The following is a 13655-nucleotide window of genomic DNA, read 5'->3' on the forward strand; positions in this document are numbered from 1 at the left end:
CTAGCTCATACCAGAGGGGAATCCTTGCTCTTAGGTAGACAATAAGTGTCCATTGAGCTTTTGCTCAGAAAAAGGAATGTACTACTTCTTGAAGAAGTCCATTCCACTTTGGGAAAGCTTTAAACGTTATCTTTATATCTAACCAAAATTTGCTTCACATAACCTCAGTCTCAGTTTTCATGTCTGTGAAGTGAGGGGAATAATTTTATAGGGTTGTTGTGAGGATGGTTGAATGAGATAATGCCACTTGCAAATCTAAAGTGCTACAGGAATGTCCCATGCAGTCCTCATCGTGACCGTGGGCCTGTTCTCTCATGGCTCTCCTCCTCCTCATTCTCCTTTGCTAGGTGATCATCCTTGTCATGCTCCCCCACTGACCGTGTATCCCAAGACCCTGTCCTCTGGCCCTTCTCCTATCTCTTCTCTCATTTAGTGGCTTCATTAGCTTCCATGGGTCTAATGATCATATCTAAACAGGTGACTCAAGAGCCGTATTCAAACCAGTCTGTGTCTCACATCAGCAACTCCCTATTAGACATTTCTAATTGAATGTCCCATTAATAACTCAAATCAGCAGATCAGGAGCACAACTTACTATCCTTCCTTCTCCCAGGACCCATCCTTCTCCCAGATGTCCCTGTTTCTGTTCACAATACCACCATCCTCCCAGTCGCAAAGATTTGCAGCTTAAATGTTATCTCCAGTTCCTCACTTCAGTATCTGTTCAGCTGCCTGTTTGCCATTTCCACCTTCCCAATGTCCTCCCTTCCACCTGGCTCTCATCACCTCTCTCAAAGACTTCCTAATTGATACTCCTGCCTCAAATCTCCCCCTACTCCAGGCCATCCTACATACTGCTGCCAAAGTAATTTTCCTTAAGTGCATATCTGACTGTGTGCCTCTTACTCAGTTAACTCCCATAGTTTACTGTTGTTTCTTGGATCAAATATAAACTCCTCCGTTAAGCTTTCAAAACCTCATGTAACTTGCTTCCAGCCTGTTTTTCTGGCCTCTTTGAAAGGTACTTTCCCTCCCACACACTGCAGTCCAGCCAAATGGGCCTTCGCTGTGTTCCTCACACAGAACTGTCTTTGCTTCTGCGCTGGCTGGAGCCCATACCTGGAATAACCTGAAGTCTGTCTCCCTCTTTTTTAATAATTAATTAATTTTTAGTTGTCAACATTTCACTTCCATAAGAATTTGAGTTTTTAATTTTCTTCCCCTCCCCCTTCCTTTCCTCCCCACTCCTTCTCCCTTTGTTTTCTTTGGGGATATATGAGATTAGGAGTATTTAAGTTTGTTCAACTTTTATGACATTGAATAAAGTATGGAATTATGGATAGGACAACTAGGTATCTAAGTTGATCGAGTGTCAGGCCCGGAGTCTGGGGGGCTTTTGTATGGATTCCGTAGTACTTAAATCGGTGCACGTCATTATCTTAAATACAGTGTAAGATCCTTGAAACCAGGGCGATGCTTTTGTCCTTGTCAGCCCAGCACGCTGGACAGCGCCTGGGGCATAATAGATGTGTCATGAAAGCCTGCTCCTCAATTATCATCATTATCATCTCCGACAGAATTGTCGAACAGGATAATGTGTGGGCACACAGAAAGGGAAGCCATGATCTCTGCAGTCTGGCCTAGATTTGTCCTCATTTTGATAGATAAAAACTGGGTAGATCAGAGAAATTCTGGAGGTGTGATATGTCTGAATGTCAGCAAGGCACCTGACAGTCTCTTGTGATACCGTTGTGGGTAAGTTGGCAACATGTGGGTTAGATGATAATATAGTTAAATAGATTATTATCTGATGAGTGACTGTACCCAAAAGAGAGCTGGATTAATGGCCCCTGGAGAGAGTTCTTGGAATGGCTGACAAAGAACCTTGGCTTATTGAACACTTTTATAAAGACTTGGATGGAGATAGAGAAAGCATAGTTGTAAAATCTGTGCATTACCTAAAGCTTGGGCAGCTCCCAGATGACAACACAAGGAATCCAAAAGGTCTTGACAGGTATATGTGAAAGTCTGAATCTGACACCTTTACAGGGCACTGAGGAACGTCCTAGAGCTGTGTTCAAAGACCCAAGTGCCCAAGTAAGGCATAAGGGAGACCCTATTTGAGAGCAGTTGATGCCAAACAGGAGGATTTTGGGTAGGGTCAGAAGGGTCGTGTGGCGACCAACAAAAATAATGCCGTGTAGGCCCCCAAATTAGGAATCACAGTGTATGGTGACCTGGACAGACTGTGGCTTCCCTGCTGTGCTTGGTACTTTAGCAGTGATAGGAACCAACTAAAGTGTGGACGAGGAGGGTCAGCAGGATGATACCAGGAGCATATAATATGAAAGACAAAAGGACCTGGGGCGTGTGGTCTTAGGAAGACACTTAAGGGGAATAGGATGGTCATCTTCAAATATTTGAAAGGCTGTCATCTGGAAGAGAGACAGTGGGTAGAAGTTGAAAAGAGGGATTTCAGCTGTGTAATAAAAGGAAGAACTTCCTAACAGTTACATTAATTTAAAATGGAGTGAGCTGCCTCATGAGGTAGTGACTTCTCTGTTCACTAGAGCATTTCGGGCTGGTCTGAGTTATTCATCTAACCCTTCTGTATTTGTAGGTTTGATCCCTGTTCCTGTAATGCTGTCTCCTAGCCATCTTTTCATTTTGGCGGCTAGGTTTAATTTCATTACTTGTGTAGCACAGTGAACAGAGCTCTGGTCTTCGTCAGGAAGACCTGGGTTTCAAATCCAGCCTCAGGCATTTACTAACTGTGCAAGTCAGTCCATCTCTGTTTGCCTCTGTTTCCCCAGCTGTAAAATGGAGATAATAAGAGCACCTCAGGGTCGTTGGGAGGATCACATGAGCTGAGCACCGTGCTTGGGGAGGTGCTATGTAAATGTTAGTTATTGTTATTAGTTTGTTTTATGTTCACCGTTTTAGTTTTCCTTAAATAAATTCATGCAGCTGGCTGCATGATTTAGCTATGTGTTGACTCTGAGGTTGCTTGCCTATGAGGAGGCTCATTTAACTTTCCTAGCTGAAAAGAGAACAGCGTGCCACCTCCCAGACGTTGAGCCTGTTTTCTCTTTTATGAAGGCTGATGATGACTTACAAAATGTACTTTTATTATAGGGCCAGAAATAAACCTTGAGTAATTGTTTAGCAGATTGGTTCTTTCCCCACTTTATAGCATGTCATTATGTAGGCATTCTTGGCTTTACACAATAGTTTTGTTCCTCATAAGTTTCTAAAATTAATACATTTTCTCTTAAAGGTGCTAGGGAGTTTTGTCACTCATTGTAATAACCGTCAGAGCCTTTGTATCATGGTAATAAGCACACTCTACCTTATTGTTAAATAAACTCCAAAGCAGAAATACCTACAGCATGTTTTTCTTTCCAGTTGTTCCACTCATTTAATAGTTCGTGACTGAATGTTTTATACTACTTTAGAATTGTTGGTCATTCATTGTTATAGTCTTCCTATTAGCCACTGGTTTTCTTTGGTGCCCAGTAATTTTAAGATGCCTTTGATATTTTGAATACTCTTAAACTCATTTACTCTTTCTCATTGGTGTGATTATTGCCATACCGTGATTGCCTTCCATAAATCCCCTAAAAGGGATTGATCCAAAATGTTGGAAGCCTTCCTCAAAGTTCTGGTGGCACCAGTGCGGTGGCCACCGTGCTGTCCATCTGGGTGTCCCTGTTTGTCCCATACGACTGTTACTTCCCCCCTCCCTGCCCATCTGCTTACACTCAGATCCTCGTCCATCACTGGCAGCAGTGGCGCATACTTCGTCTTGCCTTCTCCTGCCACCTTGTGTCTTCCCATTATTCTTTGATTAATCTGCAATTCTTACTCTTCATGTTAACAGTTCCTCAGATCTCCATTCATCTACTCTTTGCTTGTCCAACAAGGGGAGAGGATAGAGATCATTTCTGTGTAAGCCACTTATTTCCCAACTGTACTTAATTATTTAGTGAGTCAGGAGACTATCTAGAAATCTCCTTTCCATGTAGAATAGTTGGAGAGGCAGCATTTCTTGTAGTTGAGACCAGTGACCCTCTCACTTTGAGAAGCTGCCCATGTGGGGTGAGTCATTGCTTTCCAAAAGTTGGCTTGGCATTGTGTTGCTGTGGCTCCATAGAAGCCCTTGTTGAGACTTGTGGGTCCTTTTCAGAACTTTGGATGGGAATTTAGTTGATATTTTTTTTTCTTCCTTCATTGGATTTGCTTTTATAGTGCCATAACTGAGTAACGTCAGCATTTACATAACACTTTAAGTTTTGCAGAGTGCTTTACAGATATGAACTTGTTTGATCTTCACAACAACCCTGGGAGGTAGGTGCTATTATTATGCCCATTTGACACATGAGGAAACTGAGGCAGGGACTTTCCCAAGGTCACATAGCTAGTACGTATCTGAGACTCGATTTGAACCCAAGGCTTCCTGACTCCAGGTCCAGTGCTCTATCCCTATTTAATTATGGTCAACTTTAAAATTTCAACTAATAGGATAAAGGAATTAGTAGGGATGAATGACAGCTGCAGGTATTACGCTGCAAAGTCATTGTACCAGTGAGCCTCTTTAATGCCTAGCCTTGTGTTTATCTATTTAATTGATACTGATTATTATAGAAAATACAAATCTATCTTGCAGATGAATTCACATTGTAGAATGTCAGCATTGTATGCTTAGCAGTGACGGTGTTCTGTGGAAGGTGCTATTTTCCCTCCTGTGGAAGTGGCTTTCACTATGGTGACTAATGAGCCCCGTCAGCTAAGTAATATAATGATATAGCAACAGCCTAACTGATCCAGAGCACTTTTTAACATATAGATCAAAGAATACGAAAAGCTTGATTCTGAAGAAGAGCGTCTCCGGAGGAGCCGGCAGATTTACGACACATTCATAATGAAGGAGCTTCTGTCTTCTTCCCATGTGAGTATTTCCCTTTTGTAATGTGGCTGCTGGATAATCCTAGCACTAATGAATGTTTTCCTTTGGAACAAGATTCTTTAAAAAGTTTCCATATTGTGTAAGTGCAGTGGTAAACAGAGGATTAAGAAGGAGAGGTGCTCTACCCTTCCTTGTTTCCTGTTGCAATTTCTGTTCTATAGTTAGCATCAGTGCCACTTTCAGAAATTAATCATTTCCTCTGGAAAAAAAAATTCAAAAGAAACCCTTATTAGTTTGAACTAACTGGAGAGAAGACTCATCTGAATCAATGAAACTGAAATTTTATGCTCATTTGAAGAAATGTGACTTTACTGTTTGAAAATGGATTTTGAGGGTAAGGCCAGTCAGCCAGTCTTAGAGACTGTCCTTGATGAATTGATAATGACAGTTATAATCAATTGTGTATTTAAAGTGGTTAATCCAAGGAAATAGTCTTATTGTTTTCAGGAAGGTAAGCATCATTAAAGCCACTTTCAATAGGTAACAGTAATGACTCATATTTCTTTATCACTTTAAAACTTCCAAAGCACTTCCCCCACAATGACCTTGTGAAAGTATATAGTTTAGTCCTCAGTATTTATGTTTTCCAAAGGACAGAGCTGGTTCTCGGAGGTAGTGTGGTGTGGTGGGAAGAACCTGATGCTTAGCATTGGAAGATTGAATTGGCATCTGGGCCTTGCCATTTACTATTTGGATGACCCTGGAAAAGTATCCTTTGGGCCTCAATTTTCTTCTGTGTAAAATGAGGAAGTCAGGATGTGGTCATCTCTCAGGTCCTGCTAGTTCTAATTCTAATGAACCTCGAGATTTTCTTGTTCCTTGACTAAGTTGAACAGCTAGTAAATTTTGGAGCTGTGAGTGAAGCCAGAGATTTCTAACCCTTCTTCCATCAAGCTTAATTTTGTACCTACAGAAACCAAGTCCAGCAAAGCTGCTGTTTGCTTGGTCACATTTGAATGTTTAAGCAGTGATGCTTCAGGGTATAGTGTCACAGCATTAAAAGCATTCTCGGAGGAGTCACTTAGCACTTAAATGATGGTGATATAATTTAATCCGCCCATGATTTGGAAGAATTTCATTCCTAGGGAAACCGCCTTTGTTGCATGAAGATGGTTTTATTGTAGTTTGGTTTTCGAGTACACTTTAATGCTTTATGCTCATGGACAATGGGATTTATGGAGATTTGAATAGAAGCAGATAAAGGTGGCATTTCTTATGGAACTGTTTCTTTATTTTCTAGTTTCCCGGCGAATTTCATGAGCAACCTGTTGGAGGATTGTTGAACCACTGGGTGGTTATTGAACCACTTAGATAAGTGGTTGAACACTTAGATGGTTGTTAGAATAGCTATTATTATTTATGGGCCAGAAACCTCTGATACATCTCAACCACTGAGCACTGATAGAGCAACACTGATCAGGGATAGGGACGTGATCCTGGAGAGGCAGGCTGAGATTTCCACAGTGTTTACAACAGACCGTCATCAACCAGTGCAGAAACCATTTACTGTACCCTTAGGGTGAAGTCAATCTCTCTCTAGCCAAACTTCCAACTAAAGAAGAGGTATTGAATGCCATTAGGCTCCTCTCGTGTGGCAAAGTGTCTGGTGCTGATTCCATCCCAGCAGAGATCTATGAAGTGGGAGGTCCACTGCTCATACATCAGCCTCCTGCAATCTTCCAGGTTATATGACAAGAGGAGGTTATCACCTAGGAGTTGAAGGGTGCCTCCATTGTCCATCTCTGCAAAGGAAAAGGATACAGGTTGTCCTGTGACAATCACAAGGTGTGGGGAGGTGTCTCTCTCTTAGTCATTGCTGGCAAGATTCTTGCCAGAATCCTCCTTAATTGGCTTATCCTTCACCTGGAAGATGGTTATCCATCCAAGAGCCAGTGTGGTTTCAGAAAGGGTTGAATAACAGTTAACATGATGTTTGCTGCCCAACAGCTCCAGGACAAATTCCAGGAGCAGGACAGAGGTCTGTATACAATGTTCATCACCCTAACCAGTCATGAGGGCTTGTGGAAGATCAGGTTGAAATTTGCCTAAAGAAGTTCATCAGTATTGGACATCAGTTCCGTGATGGCATGCTTGCATGTGTTCTGGATAACGGAGATGCTCTCATGTTTTCCCAGTCACCAGTGGGGTGAATCAGGGCTTTGTGTTTGCTCCCATGCTTTTTAACATGATGGTGTTTTCAGTAATGTCAGATACCTTCAGTGAGGATGAAAATGGTATCAAGGTCAGCTACTGCACTGATGGCAAACTGTTTAACTTGAAAAGGCTACAAGCCAAGACTAAAGTGAAGAGAGAGTTGGTGCTTGGCTTGGTTTGCAGATGATTGTGCACTCAAGCAGCCTTTGAGGCTGAGATGCAACAGAGTATGGATCAGTTCTCTGCTACTTGCGCTAATTTTGGCCTGATGATCAACACCAAAAAAACAGAGGTTCTGCACCAGCCAGCATCACATCATCCATACACAGAGCCATTGGTTACAGCAAATGGAGAAGTTTTGAATGCTATGGATAAGTTACCTTACCTTGGCAGTAGACTTTCCAGGCATGTCCACGTAGATGATGAGGTTGATGCACATATTATCAGAGTTAGCTCAGTGTTTGGGAGGCTCCAAATAAAAGTGTGGGAGAGGAGAGGGATTCGGCTGCCTACCAAACTGAAGGTCTACAGAGCCATTGTGCTGACCTCATTGTTGTATGCCTGGGAAACCTAGACAGTTTACCAGTGCCATGCCAGGAAATGGAATTGCTTCCATTTGAATTGTCTTGGGAAGATTCTGAAGGTCACCTGGCAAGATAAGGTATCACTCGCTGAGATCCTTTCTCAAGCTGAACTGCTAAGCATTCAAACTCTTCTGCAGAGAGCACAACTCCAAGGGGCTGGCCTTGTTGTCTGAATGCCAAATATATGTTTACCTAAAACAAGGCAAGTGCTCACAAGGTGATCAGAAGAAGTGGCACAAGGACACTCTCAAAGTCTCTCTGAAGAACTTCAGTATTGATTGTAAGACATGGGTGATGCTGGAATAGGACCACTTAGCATTGTGTGTCCACATCAAAGAAGGTGCTGTGCTCTGTAAGCAAAGCAGAATTGCAGTAGCACAAAGGAAACGTGAAATGTGCAAACTAATTCAGTTGGCCTGTCTATGCCTAGAGCCTTCTGAGCTCCCATTGGTCTGATCAGTCAGGCTGAGACACTGTACCTTGACCCCAACATCTGGATGCCATTTTGGTCCCCTTTGTGAACAAAGGGTGGACAGCAACAACATTGTGCTACTTAATTCAGTGGACGAACCACTTAGATGGTAGTTAGGAGAGGCTAGATGTTTCCGTGTCATGGATTTGAGCCCATCAGGGATGCGCTTGGACTCGGCTTGTGAGGTGTCTGCACCTGCCTTCATGAGGTACATTGCTATTGCTGTAGAATCTCAAGAGATATCTCCTTCCCTCGTTTTTAAGAGGAAAAACTATCCTTCGAAGAGAGCTGAAGTTAATAAGAGGTGTTAATAGAGTTCAGCATGCAGGATGGAAAGAACACAGGCACTCAGGAAACCTCCTGTGGCTCTAAATTAGCTGGATGCCTTCACCTTTTCAGTCTTCATCCCTAAAGTAGAGGTGTGTGGCTAGGTGTGGAACCAGTCACACCTGCAGAGTATTGGAGCCATTGGATTTTAGATCTGGAAGAAAGCTGTCCCATTGCTGGGCCTTTTCCTTGCCTGACCTGTGGTTTATTTTCCTTTCTGTCTAGGTTGTGTGTTCTCAGCTTTGAATACCAAGGTGCATTGCAAAATGCTTTTCTTATCTAGTGGTTTTTTTAAATGTGGATATTTTTATTGGTTTGTTGGGAAAGCCTCCTTTTCCCCACTTCTCTGTTTTGGATGTTCAGTTACAGGAATGAGAGATTTGAATGTCTGGAGTATCCCCAAAGTCTTAGTGAATTTTCCAGTTCTTCAGGACTTCAGGGACCTGCAGTATTTTCCTAAGGATAGGAGGATGCTAAATGGTGATGATAGCGCTTCTCAGTGTGGGCCAACTACTGTTATCACTGGCACATAGTAGGCATTTGATAAATGTTGATTGGCTTAGATTTCTGCCAGTGCACATGAGCCTTCCTGGCACCAGCCTGTTAATCAGAGGGTCTTGTTAGGCCACGAGTACCAAGGGGCACCTGCTGTCCCGCAAGTGCTTGTGTAGGAATTACCAAAGAAAGCTGCCCCAAGTGGCAGAGTGGAGCATTTTGGATCACCTTTGATAGAAGAGATTCTACAAGGGTTGAAATTCTTAATTATCTATAATTGTAAAGCAGTCTGTTGCAAAGAATTGTTTTTCATTTTGGTGTGAAAAAAAATCATTGTTCTTAATTTTTTTAAAAGGTATTCTCAAAGCAAGCTGTAGAGCATGTACAAACTCATCTAGCCAAGAAAAAAGTGCCCTCAAATCTTTTCCAGGTAAGATTGAACCTTTTTAGGATAAATGTCCTTAATTTGTATCAGCCTAGAAAAGGTCTTTGCCTGTATTTGCCAGAGGAACTGACAACTCTAACTAGATTTCATCAGGTAACAAAAATTACTTTAAAATCAGTTAATTTTAAATTCTTCCTCTAATGTCACCCTCTGATGTGTCATCCTGGCTTGGACGTGGACTTGGGTTGTTATGGCTGTAGCAGAGTACAGGCACCTTCTGGTTTCTCCCCCTAAGCTGGAAAGTTTCCTGGTATGTGCCCAGTGTCAGTCTGTGCATGTGCCTTGATTGGCATAATCAAGCTCTTCACCACCGGGTTGCCCCTCTGTAGCTCATGGCAGGTGCAGAGGCCCTGGTATGCATCCCTGAAAGGGAGATGTCTCAGCGTATTGAGCTGTCTTCCAACCCAAGTATGATGTAACAGCCAAGATTACAAACAGAGAATTTTCTCCAATGTAGATTTCTTTGCTTTTTAAAAATAAAATAGTCAAGATGTGCTACCCTGGCCAGAGAACTTTATAAAAATTTTTCTAGTCAAATTCTGTTTCAAAAAAGAAGATGCATCGGCAGTTCAGAGAGCAAGGGTCAGTTTCCTTGGGGTATCTTGGTCACGCTTTTTGTTGTTGTTTGCCTTGAGAGCTGTGGCTTAGGTCATTAGGTCACTTCCTACCAGAGCGTCAAATAAGTCTTTTTCTGATCTGAACTGTTGTGACCTCCCCTCTGCCTTACTGGATGGCTGGTTGCTGTTGAAATTTGCATTAAACACCATGGCTTGATTGAAGTAAGATTGTTTTTCAAGAATATTGTACTGTGGAGGACGTGAGTCTGTCCCAGCTCTGTGTCTGTTCTTTGAGTTTTGTCGAGGGAGCCTTGGTTTGAATTACCATTATCCTCGTGAACATGAGGGCACTACTAAAGAAAGTGATGATTTGGGGAAGGCCAGATTTGGAATTAGAAATCATTGTGTGTGTGCTGATCTTTAGTGCTAAGAATTTCTCTCTGCCCAAGCCTTTTCCATCTGTGTATTTTCCATAGAAAGTACAATGGTAGATAGTCAACATTCTCAATTGAATAAGGGGCCCTTTGTGGTTTCTGTGAATTATGAAAAAAAAAGGTTTATGAGAGACTCTCATTAAGTCATATTGTGACTCTTTTGAGTGGGAAAGCTAAACAGATGCCCACGGCCTTGCCTGGGATCAGTGATGACCTTTACTGGGTGAGGTGAGTTGTTTCAGGGCCTTCTCCCCTTCTGACATCCTATTTTTATTTTCAGGATGAACTTAATAATGGTGGTTCCCTACAATAATACAAAAGGTGCTCATTTGGTTTTTTATGTTGGTAGGGGTTGGGACCAGCTTTGTCTTTGTTTTTCTAGCCCAAGAAGATTAACACTTCGGGGCTTTGTCTAGACGCATAAACTAGTTGGACTTCATTGGGGGAGGACTGAATTGAAATCAACTTTGTTGTCTTCACGAATGCTAATAAGTGGCTTTACTCCACTTCTCATTCTGTTACTGGTTGGCTTAGTGTGACACATATGTATCTTCTCCCACATCGTCACCAACAAACCTTAATGTGCTGATCATTTTTAGGTCCTCACTGACTTTAGATGGGTGTCTTATGTGAGGAAATGCTTCAGGCATTTCTCCACCGGGGTTTGTATCAGGCAGTCTGTCAGCAAACATTTATTAGGCACTTACATGTGCTAGGCACTGTGTTAAGTGCTGTGGATACAATGTGAAAAAAAATAGTCCTCACCCTCAAGGAGCTTACATTTTAATGGTGGAAGACAGCACACAAAAGGAGAATAAATAGTGTGGGTGGGGGTGGGTGGGAAGGGTGGAAAAGTCCACCATCAACCCAGGAGTAGCGCAGCCAGATGAGAAATGAGGAGCTGTCCTAAATGGGCTCCCTCCTTAAGGGGAGTTTTGGAGATGCTGGCCCCACCCGCCAGCCAGGGGACAGAGGGTGCTGAGGAGGTGGAGAGGTACCGAGGCTGATGGTGTCTTGTATCATGTCCCAGTAAGGAGCATCCTGGGACGAGGGGGAAAGGTCAGTCAGCCAAGTGAGAGATGACAAGCAGATGATCCCACTTGCTGTTCTCTCAGGATTTAACGTGTGCATAGAGTAGGAGCCGGTTACACTTTGGAAGATTCTGGCTACAGTTGGGTAGATTTGTCCCACGAAAAATGAAACCAGTTGTTTCCCCACAGATGAGGTTCCTTGGCTTGATGTCCCTGTCCGCTGGTTAAGGGAGAGAGGAAGGCTCGCCCATGATGTCCTGATGTTGCTCAGCTTTGTTAGTGCTGTGGCTGTTTGATGAACAGTGAGCTGAGAATCTGACATCGTGGCTGTGCCAAGTGGACGCATGTCCCTGGGCTCATCGGGGCAGAAATGGAGGTGCACTTCTGGCTTTTGAGGGGTCGTTAAGGATCACTGATGACTCTAGACTTTGTTGTTCAGTCATTTCAGTCATGTCTGACTCTTTGTGACCTCATTTGGGGTTTTCTTGGAAAAGATACAGGAGTGGTTGACCATTTCCTACTCCAGCTCATTGTACACATGAGAAAATTGAGGCAAATAGGGTTAAGTGATTTGCTTAGGGTCACACAGCTAGTGAGGTCGGATTTGAACCCAGGAAGATGAGTCTTTGTGATTTCAAGCCCATTGCTCTATCCAGTGCACCAGCTGGTCTTTGATTTCTTAAAAGAATCAGCTGAACACCCAGAGATGTCTCCTTGGCTTTCTGGTTGGCTCAAGTTTAGAAGGCCAGGTTGAGTTGGATATTAAAGACACTGTTAGGAGATTGTTTAGAGTGGGGGTTCTTAACGTTTTGTGTTGTGTCCCCTTTTGAAAGTCTGGGGAAGACATGGACCCCTTTTCAGAATCATGTTTCTTAATACACAAAATACAGGATTACAAAGGAAACCGATGATATCCAAATACAGTTACTAAGATATTATAAAAAAAAGTTCTTTGACACAGGTGAAGAGTCTCTGGTTTAGAGATTTCTGCTTCCTTCGTGCATCTTTTGGGTGAGAGCACTGGATGAGGAGGCCCAAAAGCTCCTCTCTCACTAGCTGTGAAGCTGCCCTGGCTTGGTCCTTTCTGGGGCTCAGGCTCCTCATCCATCAGATTATACTAGATGACCCTTCACATTCCTTCCAACTTGGACACCTCCTAATTCCAGAGGGAGAATAGGCTGTCTTGGGTGTGATGGTCTTTGAGCAAAAGCTGAGTAGTGTAGAAGGGGGTTCTGCTCTGACTCTGACACGCTGTCACGTTCTCTGTAACTGACACATCGTCCACACAGGCTACTACTACTCTTGGGCCGGGACTGCTTGGACCTCCCTCAATGCCTTTGCATACAGCACCCACTTTCCCTAAAGTCCCAGGTCAGACTCTCCCTATATTTAATGACTACATTGTGGAGTAGAGTGGTTCTGAGAACATGTTGGCAAGAATTAGAGTTTTCACTTTGCATTTATAATAAGATAGTAGATGTAAAACCAGCACATGGGAGAAAAAAAAAAACCATTTCATATGTGTCTGCTGGTTTTATTTATAATAAACTGGCCAGGATAGTGAGAGGGCCCAGACTGTTGTCAGTGTAGTTGCAGGGGTACAAGAGTGGAAGCCAGGAGACTAGGGTTCTAGGCCCTTATGTTCTAGGTTCTAGTACCATTATGATCCTGTGTGAAGCCTCTTTGTTATCTCATCTGTCATATGAGCTAAGTGGATTAGAAGGTACCGAAGATCCCCTTCCAGATGAAATTTTTTATGATTCTCATCAAATCAATGGAAATTCAAGCATTAGCTATATGTGTATATGCATATATGAATATATGTATATGTGTGTTGGGTTTCAGACTTTAATCTCAGGGTTAGTGTTACAGGTCAGTGTTATCATTGGCCTCGCCATATGTGGTCACTTTAGTATATTTCAATTTACATTGTGTGGAATTTCTTTTTTTGATCCTTTTCAGCCATACATAGAAGAAATTTGCGATAGTCTTCGGGGCAACATATTTCAAAAATATATTGAAAGGTATGAAAAGATGAATATGAAGTGCTGTTCTATGAAGCTGTACCTCAGTTTATGCAATATTTGTATTTCTAAAATTTGTGTGAAATTGAATCCAGCTTCCTCATTGATTAGCATTGTAATGTTAGAGACAGTTGATCTAATTCTCAAGACTTTAATTGTGTTAAGT

General features: G+C 42.6%; 1 protein-coding gene across 7 annotated transcripts in view; it reads left to right on the plus strand.

Annotated features, from left to right (window-relative positions):
* GRK3 (G protein-coupled receptor kinase 3) overlaps positions 1-13655 on the plus strand; it is a 180258-nt gene that overhangs the window by 93119 nt on the left and 73484 nt on the right. For 5 of the 7 annotated variants that reach the window (XM_020996593.2, XM_078154395.1, XM_078154394.1 and 2 more), the window contains 3 exons: positions 4847-4948; positions 9354-9428; positions 13428-13489. In XM_020996593.2, the coding sequence (XP_020852252.1) occupies positions 4847-4948; positions 9354-9428; positions 13428-13489 (239 nt within the window). Of the gene's footprint in view, positions 1-4846; positions 4949-9353; positions 9429-13183; positions 13338-13427; positions 13490-13655 lie in introns of those variants that run through there. The other 2 variants (XM_020996594.2, XM_078154396.1) reach the window with 2 other exon arrangements.

Source organism: Phascolarctos cinereus, unplaced genomic scaffold (genome assembly GCF_003287225.1).
Source record: "Phascolarctos cinereus isolate Bilbo 61053 unplaced genomic scaffold, phaCin_HiC Scaffold_4;HRSCAF=312, whole genome shotgun sequence".
NCBI lineage: Eukaryota > Metazoa > Chordata > Mammalia > Diprotodontia > Phascolarctidae > Phascolarctos > Phascolarctos cinereus.